This window comes from Oryza brachyantha, chromosome 1 (genome assembly GCF_000231095.2).
Source record: "Oryza brachyantha chromosome 1, ObraRS2, whole genome shotgun sequence".
In the NCBI taxonomy this organism is placed as follows: Eukaryota; Viridiplantae; Streptophyta; class Magnoliopsida; order Poales; family Poaceae; genus Oryza; species Oryza brachyantha.
In genome coordinates, this window is record NC_023163.2 from 13754927 (window position 1) to 13775130 (window position 20204).

The window sequence follows — 20204 nt, forward strand, 5'->3', positions numbered from 1 at the left end:
TGTAATTTATTGTCATAAACATGATTTTGAATATCTTTGCTCCTCATAAGTGAAAAAAATTAACAAACCAAAAATATATGTATTCTAAAATCTTAACCAGACAGTGCAAGTAAGTAAAGTAAGGATTCAGACATCCAGTTGTGTTCATCTACTATTCTTTTCATGTACCCAAAATTTTGTAAGAGGGACCAAAACGAAGGTGCAAATCAACACATCAAACGGCGCAGATGATCTCCGCCTTGATCGTCTCCAGGACTCGATGCGTCGCCGCCGCCGCGGTGACGGTGACCGCGGTCTCCTCGCCGTGGCGTGCCACGGTGGCGGCGAGGACGGGAACGCCGTGCCGCTGGAACACCTCGAGCACGCGCGTCAGCGCCCCCGGCCTGGCCGCCCGCAGCCGAACGGCGAAGCAGCACGTCTGCCCGGACGCGACGACGTCGGCGCCGTCGAGCGCGGCCGCCACAGCGCTGTACGCCTCGAGCTCCGCCGTCTTCTCCCGCAGCTCCCGCACGCACGCGGTGGCCTCCTCCACGATCTGCGTCGTCGACGCCTGCACATCTCGCGCGGCGTGAGCACGACCGAACCATCCGTCGCGTGGAGCGAACACCAAAAGGGAGACCCGGCAAGGAGCAGGGGAACCGAACTCACGCCCGGGGGGAGGTTGGGGAGCAGCGCGCCCAGCTCGGCGTAGAGCCTGGACATGGTCCGGCGGCGCGCGCGCTCGGCGTCCCCCGTCGCCGGCCGCTCGGACTCCGCCTCCACGGCCGTCCCCGGCGAGCGCTGGCTGACGAGAGATAGCGCCAGGGTGTCCTCCTCGGCCATGGGAGACGCGCGCTGCGCTGCCGCTTGTTCTAGGAACGGAGCACCGAACGCCGGCCCAGTCTGCCTCGCCGCTCGACGGTGGCGTGCGCTGGTGTTGATGCTGTTCTCCGGGGAGGGAACAAGTCTCTGCTCCTTGTGCAGGTTGGTTGGAGTACGGACAACGCGGGAGCAGCAGCCGTCTGTGATGTTGTCAGTCTCCTTTCTGTTGAGCGCATCTGCGCATGTACAGTGATCTGATACGTCGTATGGCTCTGGCCCACCATTATGGACTTGGTCTAGATACCTCGCCATGCACCGTATCCCCGCACAGACACGCAGGGACAAGCGCGCCCTCGAGAGGCCACAAATGTCCTTGTTAGAAAGACGCCAAGGTCGGCCTGTCACTGCCGTTGAGGTCGCTCGTCGCCGGTGAGGTCAACCCGCCGCTGCCAAAGGTCGGTCCGCCATAGCCGGAGCTCCATTCCCTACTGGTCAGGCTCGCTCTGCCAATGCCCGAGGTCGATACGCCGTGTATATCAGAGCCGATCCGTCGACGGTGAGGTCCACCCATAGCCGCCCAAGCTCTATCGTCGGGGAGAGAGGAGGAGGCTGGAAGGGATTAGAGAGGGGGAGAGAAGACCTCATTTTGAATAGTCCCACCCAAAACTTCCAGGTAAGAGCTCCACGGTAATATATAAACAAAACAAAGGTTAAGTAATAAAGCAATCAAACAGTGCTAGAAAAAGGTTTTATTTTTATTAATGCTGAGCGTTTTCACATGCTCACAACAAGCCACAAAAGTTACATTAATTGTGCATGCATGAGACAGAGAAACTAATCCGAGCACTTGTCCTATCACCATCAAAAAGGAAAACATTAGCAGCTGCCGTTTACTGCCCCAGGACCGGAGGAACGGTGTAGCCTGCAAAACCATAAAAAAAAACAATAGAATTATCATGCATCGCTCAAGGTATATATCTCTGTGTTATTCCCCTCTTATTTTTTTATTGACGTCCGTGATCTTTGAATCTATACTTGTCTCTTCGTTTTTTTAAAAAATATACAATTATTGATTATTTTTTATAATTTAATTTATTACTAAAATAATTTTAAATATTATTTGTAATTTTGTATATTTCGATAAAATTTTAATAAGATAAATGATGAACTAAATAAATTGAAAAGTCAAGTGCGTCAATCAGAAAATATCTGAGAAAGTAAACTTACTTCCGCACTGGTAGCCAGGCTGGAGGGGCTTCTTGCAGAACTTGGCGACGTAGACGACCTTCTCCATGCACCACACCTTCTCCTTCTCCTCGGTGACGCCGGCGCAGAGGCAGGGGATGTTGGCCCTCTGCCACACGGCGCAGCACGCCTCCGACGGCTCCACCTTGGGCTCCGCCGGCCACCCCTCGTACTTCTTGCACTCCCCGATCATGTCCTGCCGGTCCTGCTCGCGCCCGCCCCGGGATCGGCCCGCACGGCCGCCGCCGCCACGGCCAGGCCGACCAACAACGACGCACCCAGGACCAGGGCTCGCCTCGCCGCCATGCCCCTCTCTCCCTAGCTTCTTTCTTGCTTGGTGATGCAAGTTGTTTTTGTGGTGGTGATCAGTACTGGGATGCTTGCAGGGTTTATGTAGGCGACGTACGTCCATAGTGGCATTGTGGAAATTAAATGCTGCCGTGTGTAAGTCATTAATTAAATTGGTATCTACATCTATTGTATATCTGTGAGATACACCACTATTTAATACGCTAGATAGATATATACTCACATTCACCACTATTTAATACGCTAGATAGATATATACTCACATTCATTACTTGCATATCTGCTCGATATACCATGCATTGAATGCGAATAAACACTTCATACCTCAAAGATACAACATTTCGTAGAATACACCATCACCTCTAAGCCTGTAAGTGGGGTAGGCCACGCCACAAGGCCGCTGATCTTGCACACTATTGGCCCACTTGAAAATTTACACAAACCCCACTAAATAGGAAGTGGGCTTAAGCGGCAGCCCACATCTCCCCAGCGGCACCAAAATAGCCCACTAGATTGCATTGGCACGGATAGAGAGGAGACGAGGAGAATGTGTTCGGTATCATTGACATCGACGACATGAACCTTGGCCGTCGTCGCCATGGATTCGACGCCGCCTCCTCCTGCGCTCCCTGTGGTCTCGCAACCCTCCGCCACCATCGCTGGATCCAAACACTTCCTCCATCGATGCCTCCTAACGTTGTATCCATATGTCTTCTAAGAGACCTCCGCACCCGGCCGTGATTTCTGCATCTACTCTGCCTATTGTTTCACTGCTTGCATCAATCGCATCGTCTTCTACTCATGTGAATTCTTGATTTCTTTTACCCTTGACTATTGGTGGCAGCAGCCTCTGTTTTTCTTAGTTAGAGTTCAATACTTCAGAGTATACATGAGCCTTTATACTAATCTAATGCTACATTTAGTAAAATGTTCCTGCCCCTGAGAATGTGCGCGCATTGCTGGCATGGAGATTACATTGTTTTGGTGCAGAACCGTGCGTACTAATTAGGCAGATTAATTATGACGATGTAATTAATGTGTAGAGATGCATATTTATATAGATGCTTTGGTTCTAATTAGGCAGATTAAGGGGTACTTTTTACCTGTTGAGTGTGGAGACTGTATATACATAATACTGTCAATAGTAATATATTCTCAGTTGCATCTTGGAAGAAGGCACGTTCTTATTTTCTCAATGAAGGAGGAAAGACACATGTTTATTCAATTTATTGTAGAATCTAGACTAGTGATTTTATTTATAAATCTTGATCCATTCTGATTATATCCTCCATCATTGTAGCTTGAGTTGGTGGCATGCCTAATTACCTAGTTAATTTATTGACCATGTCAATTTTTGTTTACTGCTGTAGGTATTGTCTATGGTAGCTCAAGGAGGGGTATTGTCCTCAAGTACCTCAAATGCCAAAAAAAGTTAAAAAAAAGTCATCAGCAACAAAGCGGCTAAAATCACCTGTCATAAGAATTGTGAGATCTCTAGGTATTCAGATCATGATGTCACCTATCCTAAGGTCAACATCTACCACAAGGGCATTATCCCCCATCTGCAACACAAGAGAGGTCCCCTTCGTCTTCTTCTGATGAAGCGATGAGGCTTAGACGTCGTAAGTATTTCTTTCCAAAGTAATCTTCAATGGTCAAAAATAGAGGATTCTACTACATTTTTTGTTTATACAAAAAATTGGTATTTATTCATGTAATTGACACATTTATTATACATTGAGTTATTATGTTGTGTTAATATATATTTATTTTAAATAATTAGGTTCTTTATCTAGAACAAAAAGACACAAAATTGACATCAATTGTATGGAATGATTTTGATCCCATACAGGAGGGAGAGATGGTTGTGGAAGCTCAGTGTGTTCATTGTGGCAAAGTGCTTAAGGCAACATGAGATGTTGGCACTAGTAGTTGTCGTAGACATTTAGCAAGTTGTGAGGGTAAAGCTAGATTGGATCAAATGTGTTCTCAACTAAAATTATTTGGTACATGTGTTGATTCCCTTAAAAATTGAAGATTTGATCACGAAGTTTCTTGGAAAAAGCTTTTGGAGCTAATTGTCACTCATGAGCTACCCTTTATCTTTGTTGAATACCCCAAGTTTAAAAGTTTTGTGGATAGTTTAAATCCATGTTTTAAGTTTGTCACAAGAAATACAATAAAGGCTGATTGTATCAGTGAGTATGAGAACCAAAAGATAACCTTACGAGGGCTTTTGAGTGGATTAAATTCTAGGCTTTCCCTCACGACTGACATGTGGACATCAAGGCAAAAGTTGGGTTATTTATGTATCACATGTCATTTCATAGACGACAAATGAAAAATTATTAAAAGGATAATTAAGTTTGCTCTTGTTGAGGCACCCCATGATAGCAAACAATGTTAAATGCAATGCTGAAGGCCCCTCAAGATTGGAATATTGAGCCATTGTTATTCACCTCGGCATCTATATATCTATAGGATGATATATAACATCGTATGTAGTTTATTTACTGCATCTTTTTGTATTTTGCTTTTTATAAGTATAAGCAAAACTACTTATTAACGATTAAAAATAATTTATGGGTAAACATCTGTATGCATGTTCTTAGCGATTTGAAAACAAAAACGATGCTAGAAAGCAAACTACGATGAAAAACCACAAAATCAAATATTAACTTATAAGCATAAAGCATATACAAAAGATACTTACATTTTATTCTTACCTAAAACAGTAACATCCGAGCAGTGCGGAGACAGAGGGTAGTCCCGGGACCACCCAAAAAAAATCTTAAGTGTATATATCTATATATGTAGCAAATATAAAAGAACATTATTATTTATTAACATATGTAAAAAATATTTTTGATCAATTTATTTTGTTATTATATATATAATATATATTATATTTGTGATAATTACAAAGTTATATAAGTTGGACCACCCAAATAAAAATCCTGGATACGCCACTGCAGCCGAGGGATACCCAACAATAGAAATTACGTTAAAAGATGGTTATGTAGGAGAGGTAAATGAGAAAACTGAAAGAAGTTGCTTATACCGAGCATCCATGATTCAATCAAATCTTTGTGTTGAATGTTAAGCCTAAGTGTCGATGGGTAAGATCCTAACTAAGGTATCAGGGGTGACTCTGGTGCATTTTACTAGTAGTATAATTTAATCCATACTGTTGATCTATTTTTATCAGACGATTATAATTAAATTATACTACCAATAATATTAGGGGCAGTAGAAATATGAAGGGATAATATCGTTATTTTATTGTGATCTTTATTGAAAAAATATAATTACAAAATACTGCTAATCACGTAATTAATAAAGTACAAAGATACATTTTTCTACTGATAGTATAATACTATCAGTAAAATGTACCGAAGAGATGCCCAAGGTATCGTGGATAACTGGATATAGATTTCGGTTGATATCAAGATACACATGGAAATGCAATAAGAGCAAGGTTTTTTTATGTGTCTAAAACCCCAGGTAGGTAACAATTATACTCATGTTTATATGTATTGATGGATAATGTATCATGCTAAGTATAAAATAGGCAATAGATAGCTTTATTTATCTGGCCTATAAACTAATCTAGGCCACATCCGGCGTGGAGGGAATAAGGTTTAGTTATCTGGCACGGACAACGTAGTAATGATTAAGCAAAACTCGGAGACCCTAGAATGGGTAAGGGTAAACAAGGTCATATCATACTCAGATCGAACTATGAAATCCTTTCTTATTTGAACGGGATTCCTTCTATTTCTACGTAAGTATCGATATACTAGGTGATACTTTTTGATATTATATTTGGTATGCAGTTTTCCGAGTATTGGTAAGTGATTAGGCATTACATATCTAATACACTACTAGTAAGCATTTAAGAAAATATAGGCATGACTACTAGTTAAACATAATTTTCCATTGCTACAAAGATGATTGAATTCCCTAAAAACTAAAACTACTACTCTACTTCCACAGTTCCACATGAAAGGAGTGGCTGTGTTGAGGTAAATAGGGAACCACTAAGTCGCTCGCAAGTATAGTGGGCCTTTGTCAATTCCATTTCAGGTTGCATTAGTATTGAAGGCCATCGGTCTCTCCGGTTAATCAACTTCTATCGTTGATTTATATCATAATAAATAACGTTCTATCGAAAAACTGATACTTTCAATAACAAATAATAAATAAATATCTGAACTTAGAGTTTGAAAGATTCAGTTGAAATCCCAAAAAAATATATTGGTAGAGTTTTTCCAGTCTTTTAGTAGAAATTTTTAAAATTAGAGCTGAAAGTTTCAAATCGTGGGTAGATTTTTAAAATTTTCAGTATAAAGTGTTGACGTTTGTGTTGAAAGTTATAAATTTGAGAGCATGGCTTTTAAAGTTTTAAATTAGAGTTGATTGTTTCAAATATTGATTTAAAAATTTCAGAAATCTGAGAAAGTTTTAAAATTTTTAGTAGAAAGTTTTAAAAATTATTCAAAATTGTGTCTTAAAAAATGAATACATATTTCCAAAATAATGTGAGCCCAAACAAAAAATCACCTCAAAAACCCACTTGGCCCACTTGCTAAAGTTTCTCACATGGGTTCCGTTGTTCAGAATTGGGCATGCTTATCTATGGAAAAAGAAAAGGAAAAACATGTGGAGGAATGAAAGCATGTGCTACCAGCACAACTACACTAATTAGTTTTTTTCATATTAAAAAGGAGTTACGCCTCTTACGACATTGCAATAGTTACCATGCTGTTTGTTTGTTGTATTGTAGAGTGATAAAAATATATTAAATTAAATGTATGGTGATGCCGTGTTAGATAGCCGCGAGTCACCGAGGTTTAAACCATTGTCATTAGAGCATGTTCAATAGTAGAACCTATTATGGGATTTATTTCAAACCACGTCAGTAGAAAAAACTCTTCGTATAAAGCACAACCTATCAAGCTGCCTCTATACTAATTAATTACTCGTTTGCATTCCATTTAACCAGCGTCCCTAATTAGAGTCAACACACATATAAAGCAAATTTTATGGTTATCTTCTTCTTTTATGTGCCAAGAGTCGATGTTTTGCTGACTTCATGCAAAACAACCAATTTTCTCTATCCTATCGTCTCTCTTCTACGTCAATGAGCATATAGCGATAGAGACAACAATTAGAGCCTTTTATATGTACCCTTAGTATTATTCACATATGACTATGGTCTCGTTAAAACATAAAGATTTTATTTTGCACCTGGGACTATGGCCTACTTAAAACATAAAGATTTTCGTCAATTTGTACTATATAAACAGGCTGCTTCACGCGGAATTGATTTCCAACAACATATATGGCACAACATATTCTCGAGTTTCCTTCAAAACACACGAAACACTACTTCCACAGTACATCGGCGATACAAGATTTGTACTCTACTTATATCCTTAAATAACATACCGTCCGTAAAACGTATATAGCACATGTTTGAACGACAAACAAAGAGCCCTAATCCAACACAGAAACCGATACCAGAAGGAGCAATCCGCTCGTAACACGACCGAAATAGACATGTATAGAGAGACACGGGGGGTGGTGGCCCCACCTGCAGCCGCACGCATCGACGCGTGGGGTGGCACGGGCCGTGCCGACGAGCCCATTAAAGCCCGCGCGCCGCCACCCCGCCACCGCCACCGCCACCGCGAAGAGGACCAAAAGAAATCCGGGACGCGGATCGTTCTCGCTAGGGTTTTGTGAGCGCCCCGTCCGTCCCGGCCACGCCTTTTCTCTTCCTTGCTGGGCCGAGTCCAGCCGAGCCCGCGACCTCGGCCGCTGCTGCTCCCAGGTGAGGTGATCCTCCCACCCCACCCCCCCCTTGCTCGTGCGTGCGTGCGTGCGGCTCTCTCCTCTGGTCTTCTTCTTCTTCTTCTCTTGGTCGACGAGTTCTAGCGTCGAGGGGTTTTGGTGGTGGTGGGGGCGTTTCCGTGTGCTTGTGCTTTAGGGGTTTGGGTTTCTTGGCTGGTCGATCGTGTGTGATCGATGGTGAGAACGCGTGATGTGGGGAGGAGGATGAGGAGGAGGAGCGTCGTTTCTTTCCTAAAGGATAGTGGGCGCCGCCGCTGTTTGTGCGGGTGGGGGGTGGCATTGGTTGATTTTATAGCGTCGCCGTGCACTCGTGCTCATGCTTCCCTAGGGCGGAATATTGCTCCGGTAAGCGATCATCCGCGCTTCATTGTTGTTGTTGTTGTTCGATAGTGTTCTCCGCTCTTGGTTGGATGCTTTTTTTTCATCGTATTTTTTCTGCGGAAATTGCTGGGTTTTTTGGTTATGTTCTTCAAGTTTACTGTTCTTTTTCCCATCTTTTTTTCCTGCGTGAGATGAGATCGGTTTGTTCGGTAGCTCTGTCATCTGCCACACTAGTTTGATGGAGTTGCGAGATCTGAACAGAGTTATTTACCTCGTGTGAGGGAGTTTGCGATTGTACGTTTTATCACTTGAACGCGGTTAGTTCGTAGCACATTGCGCAGATTTTGCCTCGGCGCCGATGCATTTGTATGTGCATTATATTTTCTGAAAAAGATTTAAACGTGTGGATCGAAGTTTCTGCAACGGAGCGATCACTGTGGCTTTTTGGATCTGTAATAATCTATCAGTATAATTGTCATTGTGATCCCAATGGGAAAGAAGATCTTGCATTTGCGTGCCTAATATGTTTGATTGTTCTGACAAGCACTTTTCAATTTTAGAGACACTGATCTAATTGATGTTTTCTGAACCGCATTTGAAAAATTAAGTTTGTGATGATTTTGTTTATTATCCGGCACAACAGTCAGATTTGGTCACGATTTCTATTGTGCCTTTTGTGACTATTGTGGCATCAAGGGCAAAAACTGATTACTGTTCTTATTTGACTGCACTGATATCTGACATCTGTTTTGTTTGCACCAACATTTTAAATGACAGGCTTCTCCGCATGGATGAGATGGTACCAGACCCCCTGATCAGTAACGACAATGTGATGATGAATGGCCATGGCTATACCAATATGGTCCACAGCAACGAGATGCCCCATGCTAACGAGCTGGTTGTTCGTGACGAGACGAAACCAACGGCGGGTCCAAGAGGCCAGAAGAGAAAGTCGGCAATCTGGGAACACTTCACTCTTGTAGATGTCTCCGAGGGGTGCAAACGAGCAAGCTGCATTCACTGCGATCAATCCTTAGCGTACAGCTCGGGATCAAAAAATTCAGGCACTAGCCATCTCACGAGGCACATCGCGGAATGGTGTCGTGGGTTGAAAGATCAGCAGAAGAGCAGGCGCTACAGATATAGCATTAGTAATGCTAATGCTCCATTTGACCAAGAACGTAGTTACTCACAGCTGGCGAAGATGATCATTCTGAATGACTACCCACTTCACATTGTTCAGCAGCCAGCCTTCCTATCTTTCGTTGACAGCATCCAGCCCAGTTTCAAGATGGTCAATATTGATACAATGGAGGCAGAGGTGTATGCTATTTATCACAGGGAAAGGGATAACCTGCAGCAGGCGCTTGGAAATATTCCTGGAAGGATCGGCCTCACTGTAGGGTCAGTGACTACAAGCCAAACTCTTGGGTACATCTCGGTTGCTGCCCAGTTCTTTGATTCAGAGTGGAGGCTGCACAGAAGAATGCTCAACTTCATGATGGCACCATGGCCTAACTCAGAGGACGCAGTTAGCAAAGTCATCACCAAAGGCCTTTCTGGGTGGAACATGGAGGACAAACTATTCACCATCACCTTGGAGCACGATTGCTCGTCGCACGATATCTATAGCGCAAACCTGATAAACCATCTCTCAGGTGACAACGTTCTCATGCTTAAGGGCCAGCTGTTTGTTGTGCGGTGCTATGCCAACATTCTGAATGCAGTTGCACACGATGTCCTTGCTTCGGCTCACAACGTCGTCTACCTCATCCGTGAAAGCATGAAGTTCATAAAAGCTGACAGTGCCCACGAGAGGAGGTTTGTTGAGATTGCCCATCAACTAAAGATCTCTGGTGACAATATCCTGTGCCTGGATGTTACAACCGAGTGGAACACCACTTATCTGATGCTGCTGGCTGCTCTGGAGTACAGGCAGGTGTTCACCCTGATGGAGTCCTGCTACGACAGCTACAGTACAGCGCCTTCGACGGAGGACTGGGAGAAAGCCAAGGCTGCCTGCGGTTTCTTGAAGACGATGTACACGTCTGCAGTTAAGATCATAACGGAGGAAGGAAACCCAACTGCAAACATCTTCTTCCACGAAGCATGTCTTCTTCAGCAAGAGCTCCAGGATGGCACAGCCCACGAAGATGCCGTTGTCCGTGGCATGGCCATCGGCGCCCACGAGAGATTCGACCGGTACTGGAAGGACTGCAACGTCGTCCTGGCCATCGCCGTCGCCATGGACCCCCGCTTCAAGATGAAGATAGTCGAGTTCACCTATTCCAAAATCTACGGCCCAACAGATGCAGCAAAGTATGTCAAGGTCGTACACGACGCTGTCCTGGAGCTCTACAGGGAGTACGTCGCGCAGCCGCTCCCGCTCTCGCCGGTCTACATCGATCCAGTGCCAGCGGCCGACGACGGCCTGCCTGCCGTCGAGACCTTAGCCCCGTCGTCGACGGCCGACGCCGGACTCGAGGATTTCGACATGTACCTGTCGGAGGTCACCGCGATGGTCCAGCCGCCCTCGAAGCACGACCTGGAGCTCTACCTGGAGGAGGCGCTCGTCCAGCGCACCCCGGGATTCGACGTCGTGAGATGGTGGCAGGGCAACACGGGCAGGTACCCGACGCTGTCGAGGATGGCACGGGACGTGTTGGCCATCCCGATGTCCACGGCCGGCGTCGGCAGCTCGGTTTTCTTAGCCGGGAACGGCGGCGGCGGCAGGACGCTTGACGACTACCGGAGCTCGCTGCAGCCTCAGCTCGTGGAGGCTCTTTTCTGCGCCAAGGACTGGCTCCTGTATTCGCCGTGAAATCAATTCGTCATGTGAAGCCAGCCAGGCACGCCACATCATTATTATACAAGTATTTATTTATGTAGAGCTTTGTGAAATCAACAGTGTAGTCCGTCTAGAGCTGTTCGTTCGAGTTTGATTGTTCTATTGGGAGGTCGGAAATTTTGAAAAATACAACTTGATTTTCCAATAGGGCCGACGTTCTGCACCAACCAAGCCACTCATTTTTCACATGCACGCTTCCCAAACTAATAAACGGTGTATTTTTTAAAAAAAATTATAGAAAAGTTGTTTTAAAAATCATATTGATCTATTTTATATTTTTTTAATAATTAATAATTAATTAATCATGTACATGTTTTCCGTTCCGTGACAACATAAGTTATGCCCCTACCCTATGCCCGAACGCGGCCAAGGATCTCCGAAATAGAACTTGATTTCTGCCTTGTTTGGAAGCCCACACTGCAGGTGGATGGGCCAGTGATTATGGGCTCCCAGATAAGGCCTTCAATTGGAAGCTCCAGGAAAACCTCAGCACATATTCAAAGGATGTTTGATCTACATACTTTCATCCAGCCATGAACAGCATAAAACTGTGTTAATTATGCTACTGTGACGTCTGTGGGTGGGAGACCTCAACATGTGATTTCAAACACCATGGAACCATGGGAATTGACAACCGCTGAAATCTCGTCCTTCACGAAACTAAAATTCCTGCCGCTCCAAACTTCAGTGCAGCTGCAGGTGTCTTTTCTTATGAACTTTTTACCGAGAACCTTTCTCAGGTCTGAGATTCTCGCAGTTATATTCCTGCTCATGGAGTCTGTGTTGAAGAACGCCAGATATATTTCTCCTACGTCATGGAGGAAACGACGTTAGCCAATAATAATAAAAATAGTAACAATAAACGTAAATTATATTGCCAAAAGAATGAAAAATGCCACCCCACCAACTCTGAGAAGCTGGAATAAATGTACATGACAAATAGTCTATAAGTATCTACAGGTGCTAATTTCTTGCATTCTTCTTTCATAGTCTCAAATATTCTGAATTAATGTGAATTCACAAAGTAGCAATGCAATCAATGATGGAACAGCTCCAGGAAAAGAAGGAAGATATAGAGAATATACAGTTTTCTTGAGCGCATGTGTGATCAATTGTTTTTTTCTGATCCCATAATAATAAAACTTTGTTCTACCTCTTCCCTAAAATTTATTGAATTATGCTTTTAAGTGAATTGAGTAAATCTTAAACCAGAATTGTGGACTTAATAGATTAATTGATGTTTCAAAGTCAAGTCCTCAGTTTGCAGATTCATGCTTAGTTTTGAGTTCTCTTTTGTCTTTAAGCTGCCAGAAACATATATATGTGTGTATATATGTATATGTATGTATATATGTGTGTGTGTATATATATGTATGTATCTATCAATATCTTTAGACGTGAAGGGAGTAATTACATATGGTAGTAGGATTTAATTTTCCTATATATATATATGAGAAGTGGATAGGAATGAGAGGTAACACTAATGATAGAATAAATAAAATTACTGAAATCGGATCTTGCTTGACTACTCTATGCAAAGTGTTTATTACAGCTCAGAAAGCAAGTCAAGGTTAGTTAGCTAAGGGGAAATTCGTACTGTCTAATAAAGATTACTGGAGCAACTGAGGGCTAACCAAATAAAAAACTAGAGTGACCTATTCATCTGTTTGTCGCTGCTTAGCATGTGTGGGCCAATGCCATGTTCTTCATTAGGGAAACTTTTTTTTTCTGTATAAAACATTTCCTTGATCAAAATGGAGCAACATGGGCTCAAGTTAAGTGCATGGATTGAAGGGTATGAACAACAATATCAATAGACTGCCATAGCTGCTGCTGGCAAAAATACGGGTTTCACTGCAACAATTCCTCATCAGTAAACTCTTCTCACAGAGTACGGATTATGGAACCAGACCACATTCAAATATGAAAATAGGATTTTGGGCCACATGATAGATTAAAAATAGATTGTCTAAACAGGCCTTGTTATGAGAATTAAAAGAATTTCAGGAACAGGTAAGTTTATTATTACTAATTTACTATTAGTTTTTTATTCCTCATAATCCATGTTAAAACAATATTCAGTATGGGATTTTATGAAATATCAGTTACCTTTGCTCCCAGTTGCTATCCATGCACGTGCTACTGCTCCAGTAGTTACTACTGCATACAGAAATGAGTTGCTTATGTAATAATGTTGAAACAAAATCACCACAATTTCTAAATAAAATGTTGTAGCCTGTATCACCTTTATTCTTGGATTCCACTGTGGCACATAATCTTGAATAACTGCTAATAAGGTTTCCTTTCTCATTCAGCTCCCACATCTAAAGGAATTATTCGTGAGTGATGGCATTAGTTCAATCCCCAACTAGCAAAAATGACCATTTTGACAAACTTGCTACAGTATAACTCAGAAGCGGAAATGTGCCACTTAGGTTGCACAAAGAGGTTTAGCAAATAGGAGCCTAGAAAATTTTATCAAAAATAGAACAGAATTACAAATTTGACCTGACAACAGAAAATTTATTTTGTTTGGTAGGTTAATCTGATGCTGTATAAAGAGCTTCCTAGAATCGAATAGGAAATTAAGAAATGCTAATGAAGGTGTCACGGGCCTCAACAGATTTTGGGGTGTCGACCAGAGCGAGTATCTGTGACCAACGGAAGGACAAGGGCAACCAGGACATCGCCGCCCTGTCGCCGTGATAGCAAGAAAGAAACAAGTTCTGGGTTTTCTGTTGGTTATATTATTTATCTGTCACCAAGTACATTTATTGGGGGCGAACTCCATAACAAAAGACTAAATACAAGGACTAATTAGCCTAACACACAAAACTAATTAACAAACATGTGCTGATCCAAATAACCAAACTTACGGATAACATAGCCTAAACTTCAGTGTACTCGTCCAATCGTGGGACAGTGGTCGAATGGCGACAACAGACATACATATGCCCCCACATGGCATGACGGTTTAATGCAAATATTTTAAAATCAGAATACACAGTGGGGATTTTCATATCCAATTACTCAGGTAGCAGTAATTCCAATACTATCTATGAGGATTTTTTTTTTCGTCATTTACCTGCATAGCATGCCACCTACACCTTGAAAACATGGGTAACTTGATATCTGAGGATCTTCTCCGTTGACTGACAGATGCATCTAGGCAAGCATCCTCACTATCCACAATTGCCAGGTGAAACTTTGTCTGGTATTCTTCATTTTGTATGATTATATCATCCCTGAAATGTAGACAATATGATCCCAAAATTGTTTTTTTTCTCGAAAACGCAATATAATTGAGTTTCATTTCATTAAGGGGAAGAAAATAAAGGAAAAAACGGATACATGGAGAGACACAAAACTCTCCTACTGTAAGACACTCAGCCCCTGGCACACTAGCTGCCAAGGTTTGTCACCCCACTCAGCATCTTTTGAAGGCAAGATGCTCCTGCTTGACACCAGAGATTACCCTCTAACCCTACTACCTGCAAGACCGAAGAAACACTTGGACTAACATTATTGAAAACGCAGTCGTGTTTCCAAATCTCCCAAGCTACTAAGATTACTAGGGAGTTGAGCCCCTTTTTTACTTCTTTTGGTCGGTGTTTGGTGGCTTGGTTCCACCATCTCAAAAAACTATTGATTGAAGGCTGAGGTGTTGCGTCTGGGATCCCTAGCTTCATGAACACTTGTGCCCACACTTATCACGAAATTGTTAAGTTGCTCCAAATTTATAGATTGGACAGTGCTTACGATGTTAGGAGAGGCTTCGTTTTGCCCAGGCAAAATGAGATATTTTTGTCATCCTGCATCCCATAGTTCCTGCATATATGATCTGATTTACCATGTTGTGAAAACATATACCATCCATTTGCTTTGTCATCACTGCAGGCAGTGAGACCAAGAGCTACACCATCAATCTTTGGTAGGTGTACAGCATCTTGTGGCTTGAAACGACTAGAATGCTCATCTTCTTTGGAAATCCTTTCACTGTACACATGATGGAACTGGAATTTTGTACAAGCTTAGTGTTTTATTTGTCCCTACAGAATATTTTAGTGACTGTGTAAAATGCAGGTACCTCCATGTTATTTATGCTGTAATGGTTTATTTTCAGTAATGCAGGATTTGTTATCATGCTTAACGTGTCATTATCAAGATGCCTCAAATCTCCTCCATACATTAGAGGCGACTTGGCCATTGACCAAAGTGCCATCTGCAAGGCCATATGAACACAAATGGTTTAGTGTATAATGTATATGGCATATTGAATATCAGATATCGATTTCCACAAGTGCAAACCTGTGTTCTCTGTTCATCAGATGTAAGTTCACATTTCCTATGTGGACCCTGATTGACACCTATATTAGAGAAAAAATGTTGTTCCTGTTATAAATACATGTGCTTCAAGGAATCTAAAGTTCTTTCCTTTATAAAGCAATACTTAGTAATACATATAAATATGCCCCACTTCCCTAACATTTGAAGTAAAATCATGATATGGTCAAATTACACCGCCAACTATCAACTTTATGTGGGAAGAAAGAAGGACCATGCGGCGAAAGAACCCACATGTCACAGCAATTAAGAGATGATATATGAATAAAATGATGTTAAGAACGGGTTAATGATAATTTTCTTTAATTATAATGAAGATGTCATCCTCCAGTTACAGTGCTATGAAGTTAGGGATACAGTGTTAGGAAGTTAGGGATATGATTTATGTATTGAGTTTAAATTAATTATATTCTGTTGAGAAAAATCTAACTGCATAAATCCTCACAAAAAAAGAGTAATGGCATAAAACACTCAATTTATATGAAACGAATAAAAGTAAGAAAATTGAACAAGCATAAAGATAAACTAGATGACTCCCAGCATGTTACTGCAAGATAATATTGTGCACACCCAGGTTCCATAAATGAATAAATTGATAGTTTGAGATAGCTGAAATTGATCGTTTGATGGATTATCTGTTTCGTGTGATAGATATTTGAGAGTATAAACAAATAAATTAACTATTACAAAGTTGAAAAGTTGTTATTAAAAAGTATTCCAAGATAATTTTATATAGAAATTTTTTGTACAAAACACACCCTTCAGGAGTTTGGGAGTGTGCATATGAAAAATAAAAATCCAGAATCAGAAAAGAACAGGACCAAAGCTAGTAGGGCATCTCAAGAAAAGCACTTATTAAAGAAAAAATACAGATCATTACCTGCATTTGTAAGCCAGCCAAATGGGAGCATGTCTAAATCTGGCCAAGATCTTCCTCGTAATCCTGTGGCCCCAATTTTATTTGCAGCAGCAAAGGAACTGTGTACAATATGTAACGGGGTAAGAAGACATGTTTTATTTACTACAAACTAATCAAGTTCTAAGGAATGGATGTAGGTCATGCAGTCAGTAACTGCAAACAAAGGATATTAGCTCAATTTACCTGGACACATCAAAATGTGAACTAACATCTTTCCAGTTGTCCCAATCATCCCCTGTTATCCTATACATGTTTACATATTGACTGATGTTTTTGGCTAATGCCGGAGTCACTTCAGTTCCTGGTGAGATGGACAGGATGATGGGGCGGTCAAGCTCTTGCAGGAGCTGAAATGTAGAAATTAGCTTATTCAAACAGTGAAGTAATTTGAAAGGACAGCGACAGGGCATGGGGCTACTTACCTCTGAAATAGTGATGATTTCTTTTCGGTCATAATCCGTACCAAAGATACAATCAACCTTTACTGTGAACAAAACAGAATGGTACAAATGAAACCATCCGGCAAATTTCAGTTTTGGTTTGACATATAAAGGATCATCTACTTCCTAACATGAGAGCTTTCTTCACTATCCTCACAATCATATAACTAAATTGAAGAATCATGCTACAATAAGCATACCAAAATCAACACCCCAATCAGCATACTGTCGATAAAGGGATCTTAAGAAGGCCTTTCCAGCTCCAATATCAATATTTACACTCATAAATCCATGTGGCATCCATGCACATGTTCTATCTGTAAGACCTATATCACGAGCTGTCCATTGTCGGGCGTCCTCTATGTAGGGTTTTCCCTGAAAAGGGCCAACAAAACACACACTTAGAACAATAAACTGAAGTTCAATGACATACATTTGCAGTCCTTTTCTTGCTGTGGTATTTCAACTCCATTTTCTTACAATTCATTTGAAGAATCTTAGAGAAGTTTCTTTCTTTCTTCTCTCTCTGTTTTTTTTTTTGGCAATGAAGAGAAGTTCCATTTTCAGGGAAAACAAACAGCTAAATTATTTGAATCATCAAATTAGCATAGAATTGTTTGCACCCATAATGCATAATGGAGCAAATTAGTAATTTCCTCTAATGATAAAATAATCTTTTGGAATGCTAAAACAGAACACTGAATGATTGAAATACAAAATGATTATCCCAAAAACTACCAGAACACACAACAGTATGGTCTAAAAAGGCATTGGAGGATAAACATTGGCCAATTTATATACTTTAGACATCATAATGTTAACATGGATAAATAATAGCATAGCATTGTTTACACCCATTGCATAATGGAGAAAATTAATGATGTCCTACAATGATGAAAGGTTTGTCTTGAAATCCAAAATGGTTATACCAGAAACTACCAGAACCCACATGTTATGGTATTTTACAGTTTGATCTTAAAATTGTGTTGGAGTTTACAAATTGGCTGCTGTACATACATTACACATTAAAAAAATTAGGTAGTCTCAAAAAACAGAACAAAAGCATAACCATTCTGAGTGTAAACATGTTAATGAGAACATAACTCCAAAACAACTGTAATTTTCATTGAACTGCATTTGAAAGAAGGAAAACATTACCGTTTTAATGTCCAGGATGGGTGTGTTTCCATTCACAGCCTGTACACTTATGCCTTTCATTATATGGATCCCGAATTTCAAGCCCATTCCATGCACCTTGTTCGCAAGTTGACTGAACCCTTTATCATTTATAGATGATGGAAATCTTTGAAGATCAGGAAATGGCCGACCCCACTCATCAATGTTATCAAATCCATAAGAATCTGTATATGCCCCATCCACATAGTTTCGATACCAGAGGTAATCAATAACTGCATACTACCCATCAATATGATAAAATAATTAAACTGGACCTGATAAAAATTATATGTTTCATGTTCATTCTGCTATCAAATAAGAAACAGATCAGCAACTTTAACGGTTACCTCGTATCCATGAGGGAGCAATTTTTCTGCCAAGATCTCTGCATTTTGCATGTATGTATTTTCATCAACTATCCATGAAAAGGAATCATAGGAATTCCAGCCTCTTGGTGAAAACTCAGAAAATTTTTCATTAGCCTCAGAAGTGCCCCTGAAATGTAAAAGCATGAGTAAACATAAGACATTCCTCCTTTTGCTTCAAAAATTAGCTCCGTTGTCGAAGGATGGGACAGGAAGACTCAAGCTGGAGTTGTTTACTTGTCAGAGCACATATTGCACATTTTATATGTGTAGGTGCAATTATACTTTTATCATGAACAGAAATGGAAAGTGAACAACAGAGTAATATGTTTGAAGATAGTGACAAGACAAAGTCCACCGAATTAATGATTGTTCTGCAAGCAGTGTCAGAAATTAACTTCTTATAACTAATCAAAGAGTAATGTTTGATAATCTAACCAAACTAGTAATCACCTAGGACAATTGAGCAGTGGGTACAAAATACATGTCCCAGAAAAAAAAAAGACATTGATAAATCATACATGCAGCCAACCCGTTGTATTTAATAATACAGCCTGACTATGGCCGTGTTCTCTAGTTGGTTAGTTAACCGACACGTAAAACGTAGCAACAGATGTTAATATGATCAATTAATTATCATCTATAAAACTTGAAAAATAGATTGATATGTTTTTAAATCTACTTTTATATATAATTTTTTTTAAAAATAACACACTGTTTAGAAAGCGTGCACACGAAAAACGAGAGAATCTAGGTCACTTGTGTAAAGAACAGGGCCTATGTATTTATTTAGAGAATAGAGACTGAATAGATGGAAAAAGAATTAAGTATATCCAGACATCCAATTTTCATTGCTTCCATAAGTAATCAAGGGAGAATTCAATAAACAAATCATGGCATTTCTGTTGTTGATTCAGAAATTAAGTTTCCCAGTGCATACTTTCACACTGTAAATATTTTATAAACTACTACTACTAGGTAAATCCTTTTGCATATCTTGTTAAAAAAAGGAAAAGAATTATAGTGTTAGATCGAATCAGATTTTAAGTTCTGGAAATGTGTATTTCGTGGTTTTCTTTACACCACTTGGAGCGTATGGGTTCCAATGAAAAAAAAGTCCGGCATACCATATTCACCCGTATTTATGTGAAACAAATGCGTCTACCAAATAAATCCATATTCCTCGAAAAAGAAGCGGCATACTCTTACAACAGCTCAATCTTCCGCATGAGCAGACGCGAGAAATCCCAAATCGAATTAATCGATGCGAACGGAGTGCTGAGGCAGGTGAAACTAACGTGCTCAATCCACCCCACTCCAAACAGAAAAGGCGTCCCCATCCTATCTATCCTTGTAGTCGGAGAGGGAAGGAGGAGGAGGGGTCAAAGTGGAGAGCGGCGCTGACCAAGGGAGGAGGGACGCGGCGAGGAGCGCGGAGCAGAGGAGGCGGCGCCACGACGGCAGAGGAGGAGCTCCCATGGGCGACCGACCGGAGGCGATGAGTGAAGCTCTGCGTTTCCTGTCGTGAGTGAGAGCTGATGTGCCGACGACGTTGCGGCGGTGCGGCTTTTTTTTATTCC

The 20204-nt window shown here is 41.2% G+C and overlaps 4 protein-coding genes and 1 long non-coding RNA gene across 5 annotated transcripts; 2 read left to right on the forward strand and 3 right to left on the reverse strand.

Moving 5' to 3' along the window:
- On the reverse strand, positions 1-822 carry LOC121053305. Its single transcript, XM_040520087.1, has 2 exons — positions 649-822; positions 1-550 (listed from the first exon to the last, which is right to left on the reverse strand). Exons 1-2 carry the CDS (start codon positions 820-822, stop codon positions 215-217), a joined length of 510 nt encoding a protein of 169 aa, XP_040376021.1. The 3' UTR covers positions 1-214.
- Positions 823-1691: 869 nt separating this feature from the next.
- LOC102704857 lies at positions 1692-2458 on the reverse strand. The gene is made up of 2 exons (XM_006645882.1): positions 2029-2458; positions 1692-1723 (listed from the first exon to the last, which is right to left on the reverse strand). The coding sequence occupies exons 1-2, from the start codon at positions 2456-2458 to the stop codon at positions 1692-1694; spliced, it is 462 nt and encodes a 153-aa protein (XP_006645945.1).
- A 447-nt stretch (positions 2459-2905) lies between these two features.
- LOC107305014 lies at positions 2906-4636 on the forward strand. Its single transcript, XR_001551118.1, has 3 exons — positions 2906-3158; positions 3726-3977; positions 4208-4636. It is a non-coding gene; the product is annotated as an uncharacterized LOC107305014 (long non-coding RNA).
- Positions 4637-8483: 3847 nt separating this feature from the next.
- On the forward strand, positions 8484-11552 carry LOC107304850 (zinc finger BED domain-containing protein RICESLEEPER 4-like). Its single transcript, XM_015840646.2, has 2 exons — positions 8484-8556; positions 9310-11552. Exon 2 carries the CDS (start codon positions 9320-9322, stop codon positions 11351-11353), a length of 2034 nt encoding a protein of 677 aa, XP_015696132.2. The 5' UTR covers positions 8484-8556; positions 9310-9319; the 3' UTR covers positions 11354-11552.
- A 135-nt stretch (positions 11553-11687) lies between these two features.
- Positions 11688-20198, reverse strand: LOC102705398. Its single transcript, XM_006645883.2, has 14 exons — positions 20030-20198; positions 18607-18754; positions 18242-18499; positions 17284-17458; positions 17066-17127; positions 16827-16990; positions 16605-16702; positions 15689-15747; positions 15468-15602; positions 15140-15393; positions 14466-14625; positions 13626-13704; positions 13490-13540; positions 11688-12188 (listed from the first exon to the last, which is right to left on the reverse strand). Exons 1-14 carry the CDS (start codon positions 20101-20103, stop codon positions 11971-11973), a joined length of 1935 nt encoding a protein of 644 aa, XP_006645946.1. The 5' UTR covers positions 20104-20198; the 3' UTR covers positions 11688-11970.
- Positions 20199-20204: the final 6 nt, after the last annotated feature.